This window comes from Leuciscus leuciscus, assembly GCF_965113295.1.
Source record: "Leuciscus leuciscus genome assembly, chromosome: 2".
Lineage (NCBI taxonomy): Eukaryota > Metazoa > Chordata > Actinopteri > Cypriniformes > Leuciscidae > Leuciscus > Leuciscus leuciscus.
Genome location: NC_138726.1, coordinates 10,592,179 through 10,613,103, shown reverse-complemented (window position 1 = coordinate 10,613,103; position 20,925 = coordinate 10,592,179). Strand labels below are relative to the sequence as shown.

The 20,925-nt window shown below is 39.5% G+C and overlaps 1 protein-coding gene across 7 annotated transcripts in view; it reads right to left on the bottom strand.

Moving 5' to 3' along the window:
• ppargc1a (peroxisome proliferator-activated receptor gamma, coactivator 1 alpha) overlaps positions 1–20,925 on the bottom strand; it is a 46,151-nt gene that overhangs the window by 15,290 nt on the left and 9,936 nt on the right. For 2 of the 7 annotated variants that reach the window (XM_082161701.1, XM_082161698.1), the window contains exons 3-7: positions 6,006–6,200; positions 4,861–5,019; positions 2,891–4,097; positions 2,032–2,077; positions 1,784–1,857 (exon numbers count right to left, since the gene is read on the bottom strand). In XM_082161701.1, the coding sequence (XP_082017827.1) occupies positions 1,784–1,857; positions 2,032–2,077; positions 2,891–4,097; positions 4,861–5,019; positions 6,006–6,200 (1,681 nt within the window). The remainder of the gene's footprint in view (positions 1–1,783; positions 1,858–2,031; positions 2,078–2,890; positions 4,098–4,860; positions 5,020–6,005; positions 6,201–20,925) is intronic. The other 5 variants (XM_082161699.1, XM_082161700.1, XM_082161702.1 and 2 more) reach the window with 5 other exon arrangements.

The following is a 20,925-nucleotide window of genomic DNA, read 5'->3' as shown; positions in this document are numbered from 1 at the left end:
CTGAACGAATTATTACTTAAAGCTTACAGAACTGATCCCTGTGGTAATCTTAAAATGCCACACAAGGAGCGTAACACAGACTGACCTGGGTGTCATATGATACCATAATTAAAGCAACCCCCGCTCAAGTTAATCTATTAGACTAGAGGAATGGGGATTAGGGAATGGTATTAAATCTGGCACTTTCATATTGCTGGCTATTCCACAGGTGTCAAGGTGTTTTGCTCTGCAGTGAAACACCTGGACATTTTCGAATTCAACAGCTCCATAAATATGGATTCTCACACCGCTGCAATGATGACACAAACCTCAACAGAAATGTATTTATTGTATGACTTCAGAGTCTCATTCGGCTTTACACTGACTTGTAATCAGTTAATCTGCTATGATCATCAGTAAACACATATGAGTATGAAGGGCTTAGGGTAGTCTATGACTATAGCAGACGTACACTAGGAGAATGTAAACTTCAGAGAACTTCAACTTCAAAGCACTTGCCCTCCCTTTCCTGTTTTAAAATAGAACTGAATCCTAAATCTGAATCGTGCAAGAGGGTATCGTAAAAAAGGTTAGTAGGCACAAGCTTGTGTATTAAATACCGATATAAATTAACCCCTTAGCCTTGCATAAGAGGCTGTAAAGGTGACCTCACATGACTATTTAATCTTAAAGCTAACACACATCTTTAATACATGGAAACACGAATGGCTTGCAGAAGTGACAAAGTTCCTCAAAATGTGTAGTTTCTCTAAACACTTATGACATAATCCACGTTTGAGCAAATACACCAAACATAGAGTTACATTGTACCCTCCGGCTAGGTCAAATCTTTACACTGAGGGCCATTACCTTGTAGTAAGTGCATATCAAATTGCCCATTCACCATGACACACTTTGAGAGGGAAAGGGCAGCCATTTTGTTTTTATTGACCTGGAATGATTAATCTCTGCATGGGGGATACAGAAATAATTACCTGCATGATTTATGCTGAGAGAAAGAAAGTGAGAAAGGGGAGAACTGCTGAAGAGTTGTGTTTCAGCCCCAGCTGACATAAACTTCATCCGGGTATAATTACTTTTGGTCAACACCAACGTGTTTTAAAATAAATATATGAAAAGACACACACGCACGCACGCACGTACGCACGCACGCACGCACACACACACACACACACACACACACACATATATCCTTTCAATTAGATAAAAAATGCTTTGGCTCAATTTCACAAATGGGCCCTTTTCATAAATAGCAGAATTAACAGAGGAAATTACCTTTATGTCCCTAATCAAATTGCCAGACTCTCAAAAAAAAAAGATGCTGATAATATCGGCAAACCCAAATTGCATGGCAAAACCAATTAAAACAATAATAATGCCACAACAATTTATCTCTGATGTACTGAAGCAGTGAGCTGCCCAGTCAAAAAACATTAGTCTAAATGAGAAAGAGAGAATACTAACTGTTAAAAAAGGGAAGAGTGAAACTTTCCAATAAATCACACAAAGAATGGAAAAAAGTAATCAATGGAGGACTGTGTAAAATTCTGACCATGCTCCATCAGTTCACCTTGAACCCTTTGCTTTGATTAAACTATCAAAGTAGGCTTGTTGGAGAATTTGCCCTTTGCCAAATAAGTTTTATCTTTAAAAGTGAATGATAAAAAAGCAAGATATTTCAGATTAACAATCAGACAAATGGAGAAAAGAGGGATATTTTTGTCTATGGTACAATTTTAATTTCCATTTCTTTGTTATGAGCAAAGACCTTGTGTTTGTTTACCTGGGGTTCCACAGATCTCCACACTCAATGTGCGTTCAATGGTTTTGTTCTCAAACGGAGATCCCTTGTGGTCACTGCAACACAAAGGGGAAAAAGTTATGAGAACATGAATGGAGTGCTGAAAGTGTTTGTGTGAGCTTACAAATGGAAATGAAATTAACAAAATGCCTCATCTTTTTTTCCTTCTTTTTTTTTTAGTTCAGATTGTGTCTGCTCTACAAAAGTTGTGTAAAAACTCTCTCACTTACTTTGGAGACTCTGGGGTCAAAGGAAGTGGCAAGATGGTTGGTTTGGCTGCAGAACACAAAGGAGCATGGGTAATTAATTTACTAATTCACACTGTGCCCAATATATTTCAGGTCCACATCTACAACTAAATATCTTAGACTCAATCAGTGACAGCAAAGATGTTACAAATCCAACCCTGCACTGAAAGGCTAGATGACTCTCCGGCCAGAAATTTGGAGAAAAACCAATAGTTGGACCCCATAGTTTTTGTCTTTATCTGACTGCATTTTTTGAGAGGCAGGATGAAGTGATGGTTTGTGTTCAATTTCTCAGTCCATCATACAAGGTCCACCACATTCCAACAGTCAGAATGAGTAGAAAACGTAAAACAGACTATGACATGAAAAAGAATGGCACAAATGTTTCATACTGCTAAAATTATGTCTAAAAAGAAGATATTTTGCATGCAATTGAAACCAAAGCAGAGGAAGAAAGAAGAGTCAAGGAAGCGTGTGCAGTTGCCTGAGGCTGCGACCGTCTCCAACTGCAGCTAGGTAGTATCTCTCAGTTAGACAGCTATATTACGACAGCCTGACAAAGAAGCTCTTCAGCACAGATCTGAGTTTGAAATTGGGCACGTGATAGTTTAAAGTGTTACAGGCGTACCTCGTCTTTCATTTATAATTAATCTACAGACAAAGGTTTGTGCCAATTCAGAGGTTTATCCTTTGGAGTGAATTGCGTGGCTGTCTGCTTTTGTTTTTGTTCCCAAGTAAATGTTAGGTTTGTGTTAGTGCTGGGGTTAGTGTGTGGTCAAACTGGGAAGCAGTTAAAGGAAGAGAGGCAAAGGAGAGAGGGCAGGGATGCAGCAATGATTACCTAACACTGGTGGGACTTGGTCATCAAGGTGCCTGCAGAGTGCCTGTTTTTGTGAGTCGGAGGGCGTGTGCTCTGGAACTAAAGAGTCTGGGAACAATGGGCTTGGCAGGCCCTGTGAGAATGACATGGGGCTGCCTATGACATATTCAAAAACATCCTCCCCAGCTTGGCCTACCAGATCATGCAAGCTGTCTCCTGTCACCTGTTCTGGCATGCTTAACCAACTCTCTAGGTCTAATTTAAGCTCTGTTGAACACTTAAGATCACTCTGGTCGGCCACACTAAATGTTTGTTTGTGTAAGCTAAGTGTCTTTCTAGGGTGATCACGGCTAGCTTGCTCTAAGTGTCCACGGCTCTCTTTGACTCTAGGAGCCAAGTCAGGTAGGTCTCGCTTATTATTCTGGGGGACACTGGGCAACTGCAGGTGAGCCCGGTAACGGGCTGGCCTGGGCCTGGAGGTGAGCATCTGACTGAGCATGGGGTGCTCTAGCTCTTGCCTCCTTTTCCTAATGGTCACCGTGATGTGCCTATTAGCACGGCCAGCCTCAGCCAAGCCGCCTGCCTCAAGGCAATGACCACAGCTGCCTGCATGACCCGTCTCTCTAGGCGGGAGAGAGTAAGAGTGCATGTACCTAATAAAGCGGGCAGCGGCCAGGCTGCCTGGGTCAACAGCTGGCTGCAGGCCTGGCAGCCTCCCCTCTTCGCCGGAGCAAGCATGGCAACAGCCGCCTCCACGGGACAGCACAACGGGGGCGGATTGCTCCCCTTGAGTACACCGCCGCCACTTCCCTGCCCCCTCACCAGCCACACTACACGTGCTGGCTGCCTGGCTCTCACCTCGCTGGGCCTGCAATGCCAGCTGCTGCTGCTGCTGCTGCTGCTGCTGCTGCTGCTGCTGCTGCTGCTGCTGTGATGATGGGGAGGCAGAGGACGTCTTCTTTTTTGAGGCGGTGGAAGAGGAGCAGGACGACAGGGACGAGAAAGAGGAGGTGGATGAAGACGATGGAGAGGAAGAAGATGAGCAGGAAGAGGTGCAAGCCCCTCCCCTGTCCTTGCCACAACCTGTCCAGGTGCTCTTGGCTTCCCTGGCTTTGGTCTGGAAGGCCTCGTCACTGGAGGTGAGGTACTTGAGCAGCTCAGTGCAAGGGCGTCTCATGGACCGGTTGGGACAGGCCCCACGTGGTTTGCTGTTCCAGGGGTTTTCTGTCTAAAGAACAGGAATCAGAGAAATAGAGAGAGAGAGAGAGAGAGAGAGAGGGAGAGAGAGAGAGAGAGAGAGAGAGAGAGAGAGAGAGAGAGAGAGAGAGAGAGAGAGAGAGAGAGAGAGAGAGAGAGGGAGAGAGAGAGAGAGAGAGAGAGAGAGAGAGAAGAGGGGGCAGAATGAGTATGGTATGTAACAGGGGACACTGGTAACATAGGGAGATTAGAACAGGGGGTTAGCGCAGAGGTGGTTTAGTCTCCCAAAAGGCAACGTGACTGTGCTTTTCCCATCATCTTAATTACAAGGTCTTGGGACGACTCCAGGAAGATCTGCATGCAGGCAGCAGGAGGAGACAGTGGTGTCCCCTGGGACACTGCCATGTGCAGAGCTCCAGAAACAGAGTCAAAGTCATTATGAAAAATTAACTCCTCAAAGAGAGTTGTGCATGTGTATGAGCGTGTTTGTGTGAAGGGGAGAGAATTATGCATGATGTTCACCTCAAATAAATACTATTTTTTTCTTCTAGTTTACAACATGACTGGGCCTGTGGTAATAAATCATTGTTTTTGTGACAATGAGACCAACAGCGCTAATTATATCAAGACATGTACACATTTTCTTTATTTCATGGAAATGAGATGGTGCCATTCCGAAGTCCACAAACTTTTAGATGAGACAGTCATAACACAACGTAATCAAGCTTTAGACTATTTGTATAATTTATCAGAAAGCAAAAAATTACAAGAAACTAGCAGGTGAGCTCACACACCAGGCCTTTGATGCAAGAAGTGCAGCGAGCAGCTACCTTGGCAACAGCAGGTGTTGGTCTGATCCGTTGGTTGCTGGCTGCATGGTTCTGTGCCTTGCCACCTGGGTATTGATTATAGCTGAGCTGGGAGTTAGCAGGCGCCAGGAGGAGCTTCTTCAGCTACAAACAGAGCAGAGAAACAGATCATAAGGATTACAGCTATGAATTTATTACAAACTCCAAACAATATTTACATTACATTTATGCATTTGGCAGACACTTCTATCCAAAGTGATTTACATTACATTTAGGGTATATAGTTTATTGTTTCATGCATTTTCTGAGAATCAAACCCATGACTGTGCCATTGTTACCATGCACCATGCTCTGCTGTTTGTAAATATTATCTCTTGCAAGTCATTTACATGTATATTTTTCAAAATATTCTCTCTGTAAGCATCCTGTAAGTTGACAAAGCGATTTATTTGATGACAGCAGTATCATGTGCATATAATACATTTATGCAATATATGACTATATGTGTGATGCAAACTTAAACTTTACGGATTTAATTTTGTAGGATATGAGTCAGATCAAACTAATAGTGTGGCAGTATGTCAGGTAGATCAGGTGCAATGCTTTTTCTGTGATACTCATCAGATTCTGATGTGATGAGTATTAATCTGCAAAAACACAACAAAACAAATGCTATGTGGATTGCTATTGCTTTTTACTGTTGGTTTATTAAAGAAAAAACAGATTAAAATAGTCTACTTGATTAAATTGAATTATTTCAGCATATTTTTCATTGCTTCAGCTTGACAGTGTTGTGCATGTTTCTTTTTGCAGTAATGAACAAAGCAATTAACACCTCAGGAACACTGATATACTTTGATCTGCTTTTTCAACAGAGCTATGGTTATGTTCTGTGCAGACATCAATAGGAGGCTGCCAGAGCTGTTGTCTGGCGAGTCTGTACCCATTTTTGGTGATAGGCCTGCAGCATCTCCTTATCTGGTGCTAGTGAAGACCAGACAGAGGGAGTCAGGGAAAGTGAAAGACTTTGGGACGGAGAAAGACCGAGGGAAGGAAACAGAATGAGAGGGCCATGCTTCATGGCAAAACAGGATTGGGCACACGGGAAGCACGGGAGAAGTGTTTCTTACCAGGGAAGGCTCCTCTGGCTCTGGGGTGCGTGGCGAGCCATCGGGGGTGGAAGGACAGCTCTGATCACTGGCATTGGTCACGTCCCCATCTGCCAGGGCCTCGAACGAAGGCAAACCGTCTTCGTCCACTGGGATACTGTCCAGGGTTTCTGTGAGCACTGCCAGCAAGTTGGCCTCATTTTCCTCATCTATCTTCTTAAGGGGGCGAAAAGAAAAGGGGAAAGAGAAAGAACAGTGGAAAAAAAGGGACATTTTAGTCTGGAGAAGTCGATTTTATTTTGTTTTCAGACTGAGTGGAGCAGTGCTCTATAATCGCTAATAGAGGATGGAGATTTTTTTATTTATTTTTTTTTACTACAAAATCTCTTTCAACTACAAATTGCCTAAGCCACATGAGTCAGCACTGTCAGTCATACATTAAACATGCAGCTTACTGGACCAAAATAATATCTCCCCTAAGAAACCCATTAACTGAGCTGACACACAGCAACTACCCAGGGAAGTAGCGAGAAAGAGGTAAGAAACAAAAAGAGGGAAGTTAAGTTCCTCCAATCCCTAACTCAGACGTCTCAAATGGCTCATCAACAAAATTCAAGCTGGCAATCCATAGATAAGGAGCCTTATTGTGAACTGAAATAGATGCAATATTTTTTGAGCATATGAAGTGTGATTACAGAATCAAATGCTAAATGCTGCTTCCAGTCTTTGATGTTCCTGTCTCTGCCTCTTCTGCAGATGGTAACACAGAAGGGGTAGTATCTGTAAAGCAGTGGCTGTGGAAAAGTCACAGGCACTGGAAGTTCCAGCACCAAAACCCACGGGACTTAGCAATTGCAAAAGATAAACACCAAAATTGCTGGGGGACGTGGCGTATGCAGGCCAACAAGAACAAATCCTTTTATGCACACCACAGGATTAGCATCGCTTGCTGATAGCGTTCGGGCACAATTGTGATGGCTGCAGGGGGACTGTCCTCTTTAGATAGAAGTGTTGCATTGCTTAGCCTCCAGTCCCATGTGCAACGATCACCCCGTTTGATCCCTTTTCTATTAATAGTTTCCCACGATTACACACCAGCATCTCCCCATGCTCACGGGAGCAGCTTTTGAGACATCAAAACAAGGCCATTTTACTTATCTCACTCTATTTAAGAGATTTCAGTACTGATAGTGCTAACGTTTGATTAGTGCACTGACAGGGAGGAAAATACTAAGCCCGGCTTCACTGAATTCATAATGCCCTCCTTAGGACATCTTTCTTAATTCTGTATTGGATTAGATAACAGCGCATGTTTCCGAGATATAATAAAACATTCACAGGGACACCTGAGTTCTGACGTAAAGCAGCTAGAAAGAAATTCACAGCCTGCGACTTAGCCTGCTGCCATTTAATGGTTGGCTAATAATGTCCTTTCTTTGAGCTATGCTTTTGCTGTCTCCCGCAATTTGTCTTCTGCAACTTCATAAAAACCCAGGCAGCCAATAAAACAGAGGGCAATAACAATAAGTATTTCAATCCAGCTAATTTTAATCCTGGTTATTCAGGATGACTTCCCGTAGATGCTCATTATTTGGTTTACAGAGAAAAGTTTTTATTCGTTTGAGGATCTTCTTTACGGAAACAGTTTTCTCAATAGCAGCATGCGCGCAAATAAGGACTGGTGGTTAGTAAAGCTACTTGTTAAGTGTGAACTCTAGCTCAGACTTTATCTAGAATGACAGAGGGTGCTCCAGGGTTTATACAGCAATCAAACGTTCTGCCAAAACCTGCACTCCTCTTTCAACATTGGTTATCTCGTATTCTATGAAACAGGCTCAATAACCTTTGTCCTCCATTCAGACTCATAATTCAAAGTGCAACCAACATTTGCAAAGTACATCCAGCCCAGTGCCAGAGTGGTCAGATTTGCCTGGCAACCTCTGGAGCCGTGTCCACAGCCATCGATTGCCTCTGGCAGCTCCAAAGAGAAATGGCCTTGAGTAAGAAGGGAAGAAAAATAGAAAGGACCTTTCCCATTCCGCTTAATGGACCCCACCGAATTAAACAGATCTTAACAATCGTGGGCTAATTGTGGGATCACAATATATTAACCTGCTCTAATTCTAAAGGGTGCCATTCATGGCTGTTTTACCACAAATGCTTCAATTAGCCATAAAACACACTGGCAAGCACTCGGTAGTCACACTCCATCTAGCTCCCCTCCTTTCCCTTAGTACTTCAGAGGCATGCCAGCATTCACCATTCATTCATTATCAGGTGCGCTCTTTTGTTATCAGACAGGCTGTCTTTGAAATTGTCCTTGCTTTAACTCTTTTATTGAGTTCCACCTAAGCCATTGTATTCCTGAGATATAACTTATGCCACTGATAACAGGTAGCATGGTCCTTTTCTTTTACCCCATAATTTACCCACATAATTAACTTCACTGCAAACTGAAAAATAATCCATCCAATATCATTCAGGGATCTGAGCGAATACCCCACAGGTGACGAAGGAATTTAAAAAAAGATAGTAAAATATGAGGCTCGTATTTCCTGTGTGTCTGCGGCCTTGCATCTCCGCCGCGACAGAGAAGGAAAACTCTGCAGGTAATAAAACTTGGAAAGTCAATTACTCAGAGTGAGTTTTACAACCAAAGCCTTGCACAATCACAGGAAAGACATTAAATGAGCTAGAATATGTGGAAAAAGTTTAAAGTGAAGATTGATGGATTTTTCTTTCTCTTTTTATTCTCTCTAAAACCAAAACAGTAAAAAAAAAAAAAAATCACATCTGAATATTGTTTTGCTCATTTCAAAATTTGTCTATAATTTGACTAATTCTTGCAGTGACACAAACAAGGTGTGTATGCCATTCAGAACTGGATTATGAATGCCTTTTGAATTTTCAGTTCAAATTCACAATTTGAATAGAGGTGGGGGTAAGCAGGATGGAGAATAGAATTGGAAATAAGAAAATCTTATAACTGTACATTGTAACTTAAAAAAGCACAAGTTCGTAAAGACAAACTTTGAATGCTGGTTGAACAAAGCCTCATCTGAAGTTTTGAAAAAGGATTAAAACCTTTTAAGGTTTAGAGGCTTTATGGAAAGTGAGAATGATTAGTTTACCTCTGATTCCGCAGCTAATACAGTAACATGCTGCATTATGTGAGCTTGGCCTGGTCATATCATTGTGGATAGGAAGAGAGAGAGAAACATGGTACAGAGCACTGAATATGACACTAATTTAATTCATGGTCAGCAACAAAAAAAGAGCACAAAAAAAGACCACAATACCTATTATACGTCACACATCATATTGACATTATCAAAAACATTCCAACGTAAGCCTCCCTCAATAAGCCTAACCAGATTGTGTCACAGTATACGTAAATGGCACAGCAGTCATATGTCATACTCAAAAATAGGATTCTGCCAGTGGAATCACTAGAACTATTTCAAACCTCATTTCCCCCGCAAATGATCCTGCAAGCTGGGCACCGAGGCATGCCTGCTCCAGAGGCAATGATCACAGAGAGACGGAGTATGGCAAAGATTAACTTTTCATAACCCTCACCAACATTACCACCCCCCTGACAGTGTCTGAACACCACGACCAGAAGCTTGAACAGGTACCAATCAAACTCATCAGCAACTAGAACCATTGCTTATTTTAACATGTAAACAATAAGAATAATGCATACTAGTGAAGAGTAATCAGAAGGAAATTAAAATATAATATCGCCAATTTATATGTGGTTGCAAGTGCCCGTGACCTGATTATCGGAACCACAAACAAACAATTTCGACTGAGAGATAATTGCTCTCACAAATATAAAGAGAAAAGTGAAAGAGATGAAAGGGACTACAACAAACTGACAATCTGAATAGATGCACTAAACATGAAGAGAGAAAGGGGAGTTTGCATGCTGTTTCTTAGCTGTGGTGCAACAGATGGTCCACAGCTCTGTTTCTAATGCAATTAGAATAAACTTAGTTTTCGGTGCTCAGACATATTGATGCACTACTTATTTTAGAAACTTGTCCAATAATGCTGACACTAGGGTGCTCGGATTCCTAAAGAGCTGGAGTCTAAATATGTTAATGCAGTGAAGAAAAGAAAAAACACACACATCGTTATTCCTTTCTGAAACGTGCATGTGAACAGAACTTCGATGAAGTCAGAGGTGGCAAATCTGCAGAGGTAGGCAATCTTTTGTGAGAATAAACATATACAGGATGGTGATCATGCTATGATGTTCTAGACAGCCAAAGAAAATGCAAGGAAGGAGGAATGGTATGAAAGGAAAGAGAGTCCTGTTTCATTCCAATGCAGCAGGGCAGAGAAACATAAAGCTGATATTTAAGCATGTAAAGTCACCCTCTTCTCTTGTTAAAAGTGCTTTGTTACCCTCCGAATCCTCCTTTGACCTTTCGGCTGTTGGCACGCTTATGAGCATCAAACCGCAGGGCGGCCCGTCATTTGTCACCATGATATCAGCAGCAGGGCACATCATTACCGACACTGCACCAAGCACGCGGAGGAGCGACAACAAAGGAGAAAGACCTGACTATAGTTCTCTTTCTATAATAAAGCATATGTGTTAACTGCACAAGGGTCAATTGCCTGAATACGTCTGTATGAAAGCAGAGAGCAAAAAAAAAAAACGCTTAGATTGCATGCGTGCATGTTCTATCATGAACACATGCTCTCGTTCGAGTATCCATGAGGAAAGAGTGGGGTTACAGACTCCAATATCAAAAAATGTATGGTAATTGAAACCACCAAATGTGTGTGGAAAATGCAGTCAATTTGATTCGGTTGCAGAAGGTCATTCTATTCAATTTACACTCAATGCTGAGTACAGTAGCCAGCAAAACACCTGAAAGCAAATGATCTTATCAGAACCCGCTGCACTGCTCTCACCCCTACTGGATAAAAGCTATTTGCTGATTACTAAATAAATGCATTATCTTTTACCTTGACTTCCATCTCCTGTAGGTGAGGGAAGATCTACCAGACCTTGACTTTGTGAGACGATTATTCCCATTGCAGTTTTTTCTGTTTATGTGTACACTGCAGTTCAAAAGTTTTGGATTGGTACGATTTTTACATTTTAAGTCTCTTCTGCTCACAGAGGCTGCATTTATTTAATAAAAAATAATTAAAAAAACTGTAAAAACAGTGATGTTGTGAAATATTATTACAATTTAAAATAATTGATTTCTGTTTGAATATATTTTAAAATGTAATTTTATTTCTGTGTTGGCAAAGCTGTATTTTCAGCATCATTACTCCATTCTTCAGTGTCACATGATCCTTCATATATCATTCTAATATGCAGATTTTCTGCTTAAGAAAAATTTCTGATTATTATCAGTTGAAAATAGTTGTGTAAATTCTTTCAGGATTATTTGAGGAACAGAAAGTTCAAAAGAACAGCATTTACCTGAAATAGAAAGCTTTTGTAACATTACACACTTTTGTTCAAAAGTTTGGGGTCAGTGAATACTTTTATTCAGCAAGGACAGTAAAGACATTTATAATGTTATGACAATTTATAAATTATACATAACTGTTTTCAACATTGATAATAGGAAAAAATGTTTCAAGGCTGTTTTTTTACCACCGCGGTGGTAATGGACCAACTACCAGCGGTGGCGCGGTGTTTGGGATATAGGCCTATATATATATATATATATATATATATATATATATATATATATATATATATATATATATATATATATATATATAACACACACCTAAATTAAATACATTTTGAAATAAAAAAAATAATAAATGAGGCTCAAACATCCAGCGAAACTAAAAATCACCCGTGTGTCGAGTGTGAAACGCGCTTTACAAAATAACTTGACGCGCCTTACCAAGTCTAATTATAAGCACAAACTGTGTTAAAAAAGAATTTGACGCGCAACTAAAAAGTTAGGCTATCTGTCCTACAGCGTTTTTCTACTTTACTACAGTAAAGAATGTGAATATAATAGGCCTAATTAAAAGCGAACCAAAGGAAGGAACATTTATAATCCCCTGCGAAAATGGTTCACTCGTGTCATAATATTCATGTAAAACAGCATTCACATACAAAATGTTTTGGTGGTTCGGTTACCAAAATAATTGAAACAAACAAACACACACAAAATGAATGCACAAACGAACAAAACGAACCAACGAATGAATGAATGAATAAATCCAGTACCTAGAAAAAATACTAGAGCTATTTATGATCTCTATTCTGGACAATGTTTGAAACTTTGCATTGCTAGCATTTCTTGTGTTATTGCCTCCTTAAAGATATGTCTATATTGCCATTATTATGTAATACATTTACATTTACATTTATTCATTTAGCTGACGCTTTTATACAAAGCGACTTACAATTGCTATATATGTCAGAGGTCGCACGCCTCTGGAGCAACTAGGGGTTAAGTGTCTTGCTCAGGGACACATTGGTGTCTCACAGTGGATTCGAACCCGGGTCTCTCACACCAAAGGCATGTGTCTTATCCATTGCGCCACTACCACCCCCATCATGTAATGTAATCATCTGCTGGTCTTCAAGTATACTTACAAATGACTTCAAAATGCATCTACGCCAAGAGATGATAAGGACTTATGCTCATATTGCTTAGAGAGCATTTCTAAACTTTTGGAGGCATTATGTATAAAAGGTATGGCTTGGCCTGGGCCACAAATTAAAACACCAACCAAAATGAAGTTTGCTTTTGTGTGCATTTGTGCACATACAAATAATAATACTTGTGTACAGCACTTAATTACATCTTTTAACCATCAAAAAGTGACAAGGATGCATCACTCACAGCTGCTCAAAATATATGTTCACCCTTTATATCACTGTTGAATATCATGGTAATAAAAGGATGAACTACAGATGGATGGAGGAACGAGACTGGAAAAAACCTGGTGATTTTTCAAACTGGTCTCATGGCAACTGTTAGGAATATATTTTACAGTGGTTAATTTTACCTTGCAAACAGAGCTATTAAAAGGTGCCCATGCAAGTCTACAATGCACCCAATCAGCTCAGTCCTCACTGCAGAAATTTAGCATTTGTTTGTTAATTTACCCACTCCATGAAATTGTGCAGTGTGACGCCACTAAGCTATGTCCGAAACGCTCTGTACCCTGCATTGCATAAGCCCTAAAAGAACCAGCATTCCTGGAATTCAGAGATTCAAACTACCCCTCCCTGTGATGCTGAAGTATTAAATAATCCAGGAAACGCCTGTACCAGGACTCACTTTCTCTCCTGGCCTCGAGTTGAGCCAGACGCCTGAGGCTTATTGGCTTAGCATTTCCGGCCAGGTTAGAAAGAGACGGGCCCTGAAAGGCTCTTAGAAGAGATTACCGTCCCAGACTAAAAATAGCCCACAATGGCTATCCCGCACTTACGACTGGTGACACGTTACAAAATGTGAATATTACTGCACAGGGCGACTGCGTGTGTGTGTGTGTGTTTGGACGCTTTTGTATGTCAATGAACAGGACTCTGTGGAGCTTATGTTGATAGCACGTACAGCCATTCAAATGATCAGTAGGGGTGTAACAATATACTCAAGTCGGTTTGATAGACGAAACTGATCTCACTATACTTTAAACAAAGCCAAAATAAAACTGTTAAAACATTTTTTTTTTTTTTTTTTTCATTCTAAACAGTTAACCAAAGTGCTGTTCATTAAAATGATAAATTTAGTACTAAATCAGGAATAGACTTCATGTACAAGACAATGGTGACACCAGAACAGAACTGTTCGTTATTCTGCTTTTGCTAAAAATACAGAATCATGTTAGACACGTATGCTTGGATACATTTGAACAGTTTTAAATATTGCGTGTTATTAAATATTGTCTTTTATTTTTAATTAAATGATTAATAATAAATAATAAACAAGCAAGGCAAGCTCAAATGTGTGACCTTCTGGGTTTACCATATTTGATGCACCATTACCATATTTGATGATAAATTAAATCTGTCTGAAATGTTATTTTGGTGAAAAACATATATTGTTGCATTGTTGTACAATATATTGATTATCAGCATAATATAAGCCACCATTAAATCCTCAGATAGTAGGGTAAAAATGTGCTATTCACTACTCCCCATAGTGTATGATTGCAGAAAGAATATATATGTTTGTTCTGAACATTTATGGAGCAACATATTTGTGTGTGAAAATAAATCATAAAAGTGGTTTATTTTGTTTAAAAATCGTATAAATATATGAGGTGGCGTGGGAGGCCTTTTACAAAAGGCACACAGTATTGATACAAATACTTTAGCCAACATAAGTTAATGTGTCTATAGTACTTGTCAAAACAATCACTTTAACAAAGTTTGTACTATTTTCTCTTTATTTTGAAAATTAAAAATTCCTTTTTGTTCAATAAATATAATATCATTAAAATATGTTAATACAAAAATCTTTTAAAAATACAAAAACAAAATTATTTTAAAAAGTAAAGATTCTGAAAGCACTGAAGGAGATGCCATAATAATTTAATATAGATTTACATGATATGATTAATATCATATTTTTAAACATGATGGTTTCATTATAAATATGGTGATTATCTCTAAGGTGGACACCAAACATAACATATGATTTTCACCATCTGAATCTAACCATGACATGCCAACAAAGTCAGCTAGCTATTCATTTTAAGTATTGTGTCGTTGATTATATTTATCGTGTCAACAGCAGGGGTGCTTTTTACCCCAAATACCATACTTTTACATATTCTTCTGTTATTGAAAAACTGTTGCTTTAATTACCTTGAACAAAACTGGAAGTCATTAAGATGACCATTCAGCCAAATTTCTACATGCATCTTGAAAAGCGGATGCTTTTAATAGTGCTACGGCAAGTTTTTGTGCCATCTAGTGGTTTAGAGGAAAATAAAGGGCACCTTTTTACCCCGAGCCGCCTTTAGCCCCGTTATACCCCTACTGGTTGTACTGTCGATGTACAATATTTATCAGGACCGGCATGAATTTTGGCACCAGATCAGTGCAATTTCCACCACAAGCTGTCTAAGCCAGACTCATAAAAAAAGTTAAGAGGCTGAACACCATGTCCAAGGAAAACCCCCTTGTATAACTTGTCCCCAGACATGGAAAAATGGTCTCATGTGTGACACCACCTGTGGTGCTTCAGTTCTGGGTAGCAGCCATCAGATGACACTCAACTGGTAGAACATAGTGTGTCCCAGAGCAAAGCAAGCAAAACCCTTGCAACAGCCATTTGAACGGTACAAACATGCAGTACACACAAACAAACACAGGAGATATGTGTTAAGATCAAAGCTTAAAGCAACACCAAAGAACGTTTCCTCTTTGGTCACCCTACAGGTTGGAAGCAGAATTGTCCATTACCACTGTCGTAAATAATTCAGCCTACCGTCGCACACACGCTCGCTGTTTATCCAGCACCGGCTTTGGAATGAACGATGTCCACAGACAAGGTAAAGTATGTTGCATGATTTTATGAAAGTATGATGTAATGCGACATCAGAAACGAAGAAAAACAAAATAATGACTATTGTAACGCTTGCCGTAAAGCAAGTCAAATCTGTAGTTTCTTATGTCTTATTCGAACTACAGAAACGCGACCCGATCTAGAAAACTTGCATAGTGCGGTTATAGCAGATATAGGGCCGCAAAGCGAATGCAGAAGTGCCTTTCACCCTGTTACGACTTGATGAACCATTGAAACGATTTTGGAAAGATTATTTTAAGGTAAAAAATAATCTTTAGTGTTGCGTTAAGGTAATTCATATCAGTGGCTTGAAGGAATTAGATAAAATGTAATCAGATAACATGAAGATGACAGTCAGACATATTGTATTTATCTAGCACAGTAATACTTTGATCCAGCATATGCCATGGTACTTCATATACCAGGGTATTTACATGGCACTCCAAAGTACTTCAAATAATTTGTTCGGTTCAGAGGCAGTCTGAACCAAATGCGACAATATTGCATTTGTAGTGTAATCCGTCCTCATATGCTCCAGAAAATACCTCCTACTCACCTGTCAATCAAGCATTGCTCTAAAACAAGGTTCATTTCATACTCGACTAAAATAACTGAGCAGTTCTGTGTCAAGATAAATTTAGAGAAAAAGAGTGTGCGAGAGTGTGAGTGTTTTCTGTGTGTTTTTGCACTTTATCAACATGCAGCAATATACGGATGCATGCAGTAAGTGATATTTGCTGTTATTAATTCAGACTCTGCCTCCTCAATGAAATCCTGTGATCATAAAGTCATTTTGATCCAGCAAAAAAAATAAAAAAAATAAAAAAAATTATAATAAACGGAGCAGATCCAATAGGGTCCTCACACCATCAGTGATATACAGTATATATATATATATATATATATATATATATATATATATATATATATATATATATATATATATATATATATATATATATGCCAATAATAGGCACAAAATTATATTTAAAAGAAATGCATTTACTCTTTCTTTTCCACACACAGACTTCCATTTCTCTTGGCAACAAATTCCCCCCATACTCTCTCCCTCACATGTGTGTGTGGGGTGTTAAATTGGCTCTGTGTTGAGCATCAGGTGTAAGAATGAAGATCAGCTGAGGCTACAGGCCCCTGAAGAAAGATCCCGCATACAACCACCACTTTAGAGAGCAAGAGATGGGAAAGCAAGCATAAAAGAATAAAAGATGTGTGTATGGACAGAGAAGGATGAAAGAAGCATGGAAATGAATACAGGACAGGAAACCAGAGCCTGAGAAAGAAGCAGAATGCAAGAGTACGCAAGAAAGCTGAGCAACAAGCTTTATGTTAACTTGTGCTTCTCCAAACATGCCCTGCGGGGACTATTTTCCAACTGCAAGTGATGTTACCCTCCCTCTTCTTTCCCTCCTCCTTGCACTCCCTTGCTTTTCCCCTCCCTTCATTGCAAAGTGAATAAATTTGCTTATGCCCACTGGAATTCAGACTCTCTCTACAGTTGTTTGACAAGCTTCTCCATCAAAACTTCAGAGGTTTCTTATTGATGACAGGGCTCTGTTGCATTTCGTAACCATTGCAACTAAGTGGTCGCCCTGGTACGATACTCTTGTTTTTTTTGTTTTTTTTTACTGCATATGAGAAACACCAGAAGTCAAACACTCCAAAAGTGTGATGAAACGGCCCTAACCAATTATCTGCATTGCCCAATGGTGGCACCAGTGCCACTGCTCTCATAGATCATTATCATTCCAGGAAAATACTACTTATACTAGGGATGTCCAATCCGGCATCCTGCTGAGCTCAACTCCAACCCTAATTAAACACACCTTAGCCAGCTGATCAAGGTCTTCAGGATTACTATAAACCTCCAGGCAGGTGTGTTGGAGGAAGGTGGCCCTCTGGGAGCAAGATGGAGCCATGGCATATACCTAAATATAACTGGTTCATGCAAAATGAGAGATATAACCAGTGAAATTCACTGAACCAATGGTTTCAAATCCTGATCCTGGAGTACCAACAACAGAAATCAAACATGTGCACTCTCTTATCTATTCTAACATACATATTTGAGGTCTTGGAGCAGGGGTGGCCAATGTCAGTCCTGGAGAGCCACAGCCCTGCAGAGTTTTGCTCCAACCCAAATTAAACACACCTGATCCAGCTAATCGAGGTCTTCATGATTACTAGAAACTTTTAAGCAGGTGAGTTGGAGCTGGTTGGAGCTAAACCAGGAGCTGAGTTTGAGACCACTGTCTTGGGCTGAATCCGAAATTGCCCCCTAAACCCTCAATCACTATTCCCTATGTTAGTCCACTAATACAGTTCACTTGAATGAGCGAATGAAAACGAGTGAGATAATTCAAACAGCCTTTGAACGTCCATCGGCTGTACACTCGTTATTGCGGTGCAATGTGGGATAGAATGAGTGCACTCAATATCGTCCACTATGAACAAAATTAATTTAGTTCTCAGCTGACTAAACATCCTACACAACCATAAAGTGAAAATTGACATATCTGCCTAAAGGCCCTTTCACACTGGACGCGATTTTGACGCACGAATCATTCGCGCGATGGTTTTATTTTTCGATCAGCTGTTTGTGTAATGAGTGCTTCCACACCGAACGCGAATGCGCAGCGGCGAAAAAACAACTTTTATTTTATTCGCTTCGATGTCGATTTTTTTTTTACTTTTGCGGCGACAGAATAGGCTTCAGCCAATCACATACTACAAGGACAACGATTTGAAAGACAATGTGTGGCGTAGCATTGCCAACCAACTCGGTTATCTTGACTGTGAGTTTGTTGTGTGATAGTTTTAGTCATATAGTCCTGTGCTGTGTAGGCTAGCAGGCCAAACTACATTTGGGATACAAAGCTAACACTATTATCGTCAAAGATAGAGACAGAGACCGTGTTTACTTTGAACACGTAACAAAATGTAATGAGACTATTTAGGGCTGCTTTTAGTATACTATACATTCTTTGTGTGATATCTACAGTTTCTAGTCGAATGATTTTTAACTTACTTACTTCGTGTGTAACATGTAATGTGTAGTTACATTACAAAACGCACTGTGTTTAGTTGAAGACGAAAAAAAACACAAAAAAAAACTGTGCACATAAGCATACTCCCCTTCAGACTCTCTGTTCTGTAAGATTGGGTGCACCCAAAACCTTCTTTTCTGTCTTTTAAATAAAATGAAAAGCTCGTCTTCACTGGATGCTATGACTGGATGATGATGATGATGATGATGATGAAGTGTCCATGTTTTCTCAGCTGTCGGCGCGATTCGCGCGAAGGTTTGGGAATGTTGAAGCTCTCTGAACGTCACAGACGTCGCAAATTCGCGTCGCGGCTGATGTGAATGGTTTTGATGCGAACTATTCGCACACGAACTATTCGCTTTTTCGTTTCGCTTTTTCGTTACGCATCCGGTGTGAAAGGGCCTTAAAGGAGCTAATGAATTGGCTAATAAAACCTAAAAAAACAGAAATTGTAAATGTTACCCTGGCAACTAATTGATATAAATAAGTTGAAGTAGCCTACTAAAATTACTAAAATTGAAATAAAAATTAAATAAGCGAGATGAATGTTAAAACAATGACAAAAGCACATAACAAAATAACTAAGACTTCAACTAAAATTTAAATTAAAACTGAAAATATGAATAAATACTATAATGTATAAATAATTCTAAAATAACACTGGACACAACATGACAAAAGAGGCTTTAGTGGTGCTTTTGAGGAGGCTGACACCAAACAACATGCAAAACATCTTCGTTTCGATAGGCACGGTCGGGAGATAAGTCAAAGTGTGGTGCATGTGTGTGAATGCGAGTGCATGTAAGTGTTCACTTGAGGAAATCATATTATACAGCACAAAATGATAATATGCTTGGCCCAGCTGAACTTGTGCAGCTAAACTGATGGTGTGTTTTCAAATGTCAGCATAAATTTTCAAATTAAAAATGTGAAACCATCAGCAGTCACCGCTAACGCCATGTGCGTGTGTGTCTTGGCGTGGATATGCTTGTGAGCATTTTTCTGTCTTCTGAGAGAGATGTAGGCCTACAGTACATTTGGCCGATTTTATCAATCACGGTTCAGTGTTGTTGCTATAGGTTTCTATTTGATAGATTTACAAATGACTAGACAAGCAAGAAGCAAATAGGACCTGTTTACATGGATGTGTTTATGTGTAAGTGAATGTGTGTACTTGAGTATGCGTGTGATTTATTTCAGCAATTAATCTGCGGAGTCACTTTCACACTTGGACATCCACACATACAGTACTTTGGCTCACCAGTTATAGCTAGGTCAAAGTCTGGTCAAAATTTTGACCGGTCATCAGTAACACTCACCTTACAAAGCACAGCCAGTGCTTTCACCCCACAACCAAGTTGTAATTCCAAACACTTCTTGGCGGCACAGATTCATGTTTGGATATAAACATCACACAACCCGACCACACGGCCCTTATTGGATGACTTAATACAGTAGAAGCTTAAATAGGGAGTTATTTTGACTAGGTGTCAAGTGCCCTTAAAATAAATGGCTGCGGCAATCACTTGGAGTCAGGGAGCGTTCCATTCCACACATTGTCCATGCAGTGGAGAGAACAGTGAGAACTATTGCCAAGATTCAGAGCTAAAGGCCATCAAAAAGACAGCATGTTAAACTCCAGTCATCAAATGAGAAGGGGGATCAAGGCGGTATGACCCTATAAAATGTTTTAGTCAGAGAACAGCTTGAATTACATTGAACTTATTCTGCATTGAATTGTTATTCTGAAACTTGACTACACATTTACTGGCAAAGGCTTAAAAAGCATATATATACATATACATATACTATATACCATTTTTTTTTTTTTTTTTTTTTTTTTACTTACTCAGCAAGCCAACTTAATGCCTTAATGCAAATCCTTAAATTTCGTTTGATTATTCCCTCTTCTGCACTAACATAATGTAAAATGGTTTTACCAGTGTTTTGGATATGACAGCATAGGAATACCATGCTTGGACATATATACCATGTTGTTCTTTGAAGTGTCTTGTTTAAATTAAAATAAATAGTAATTATTTTTTGTTTTAATATTTATTATGAGTAATAAAAACAACAAGGGCTCATATCTAAATGTTTGCAAAACTCCAAAAACATACCTATGAATATAATTTGCTGCAGTTTCCAGCTGAAATGAACACTAGGGGCAGTAAAACAGCAACAACCTTTATTACTTTTCACACAAATTATGATTACAGGGAATATTATCTATTAATAAAGTCTTATGTTTGCATGGTTCTACTATGTAATGACCTCAAAACATTACCATTGTGCATGATTTGTAAACTAATCCATTTGGACTTTTCCATCACATAACCAGCTCCACGTTTTTTT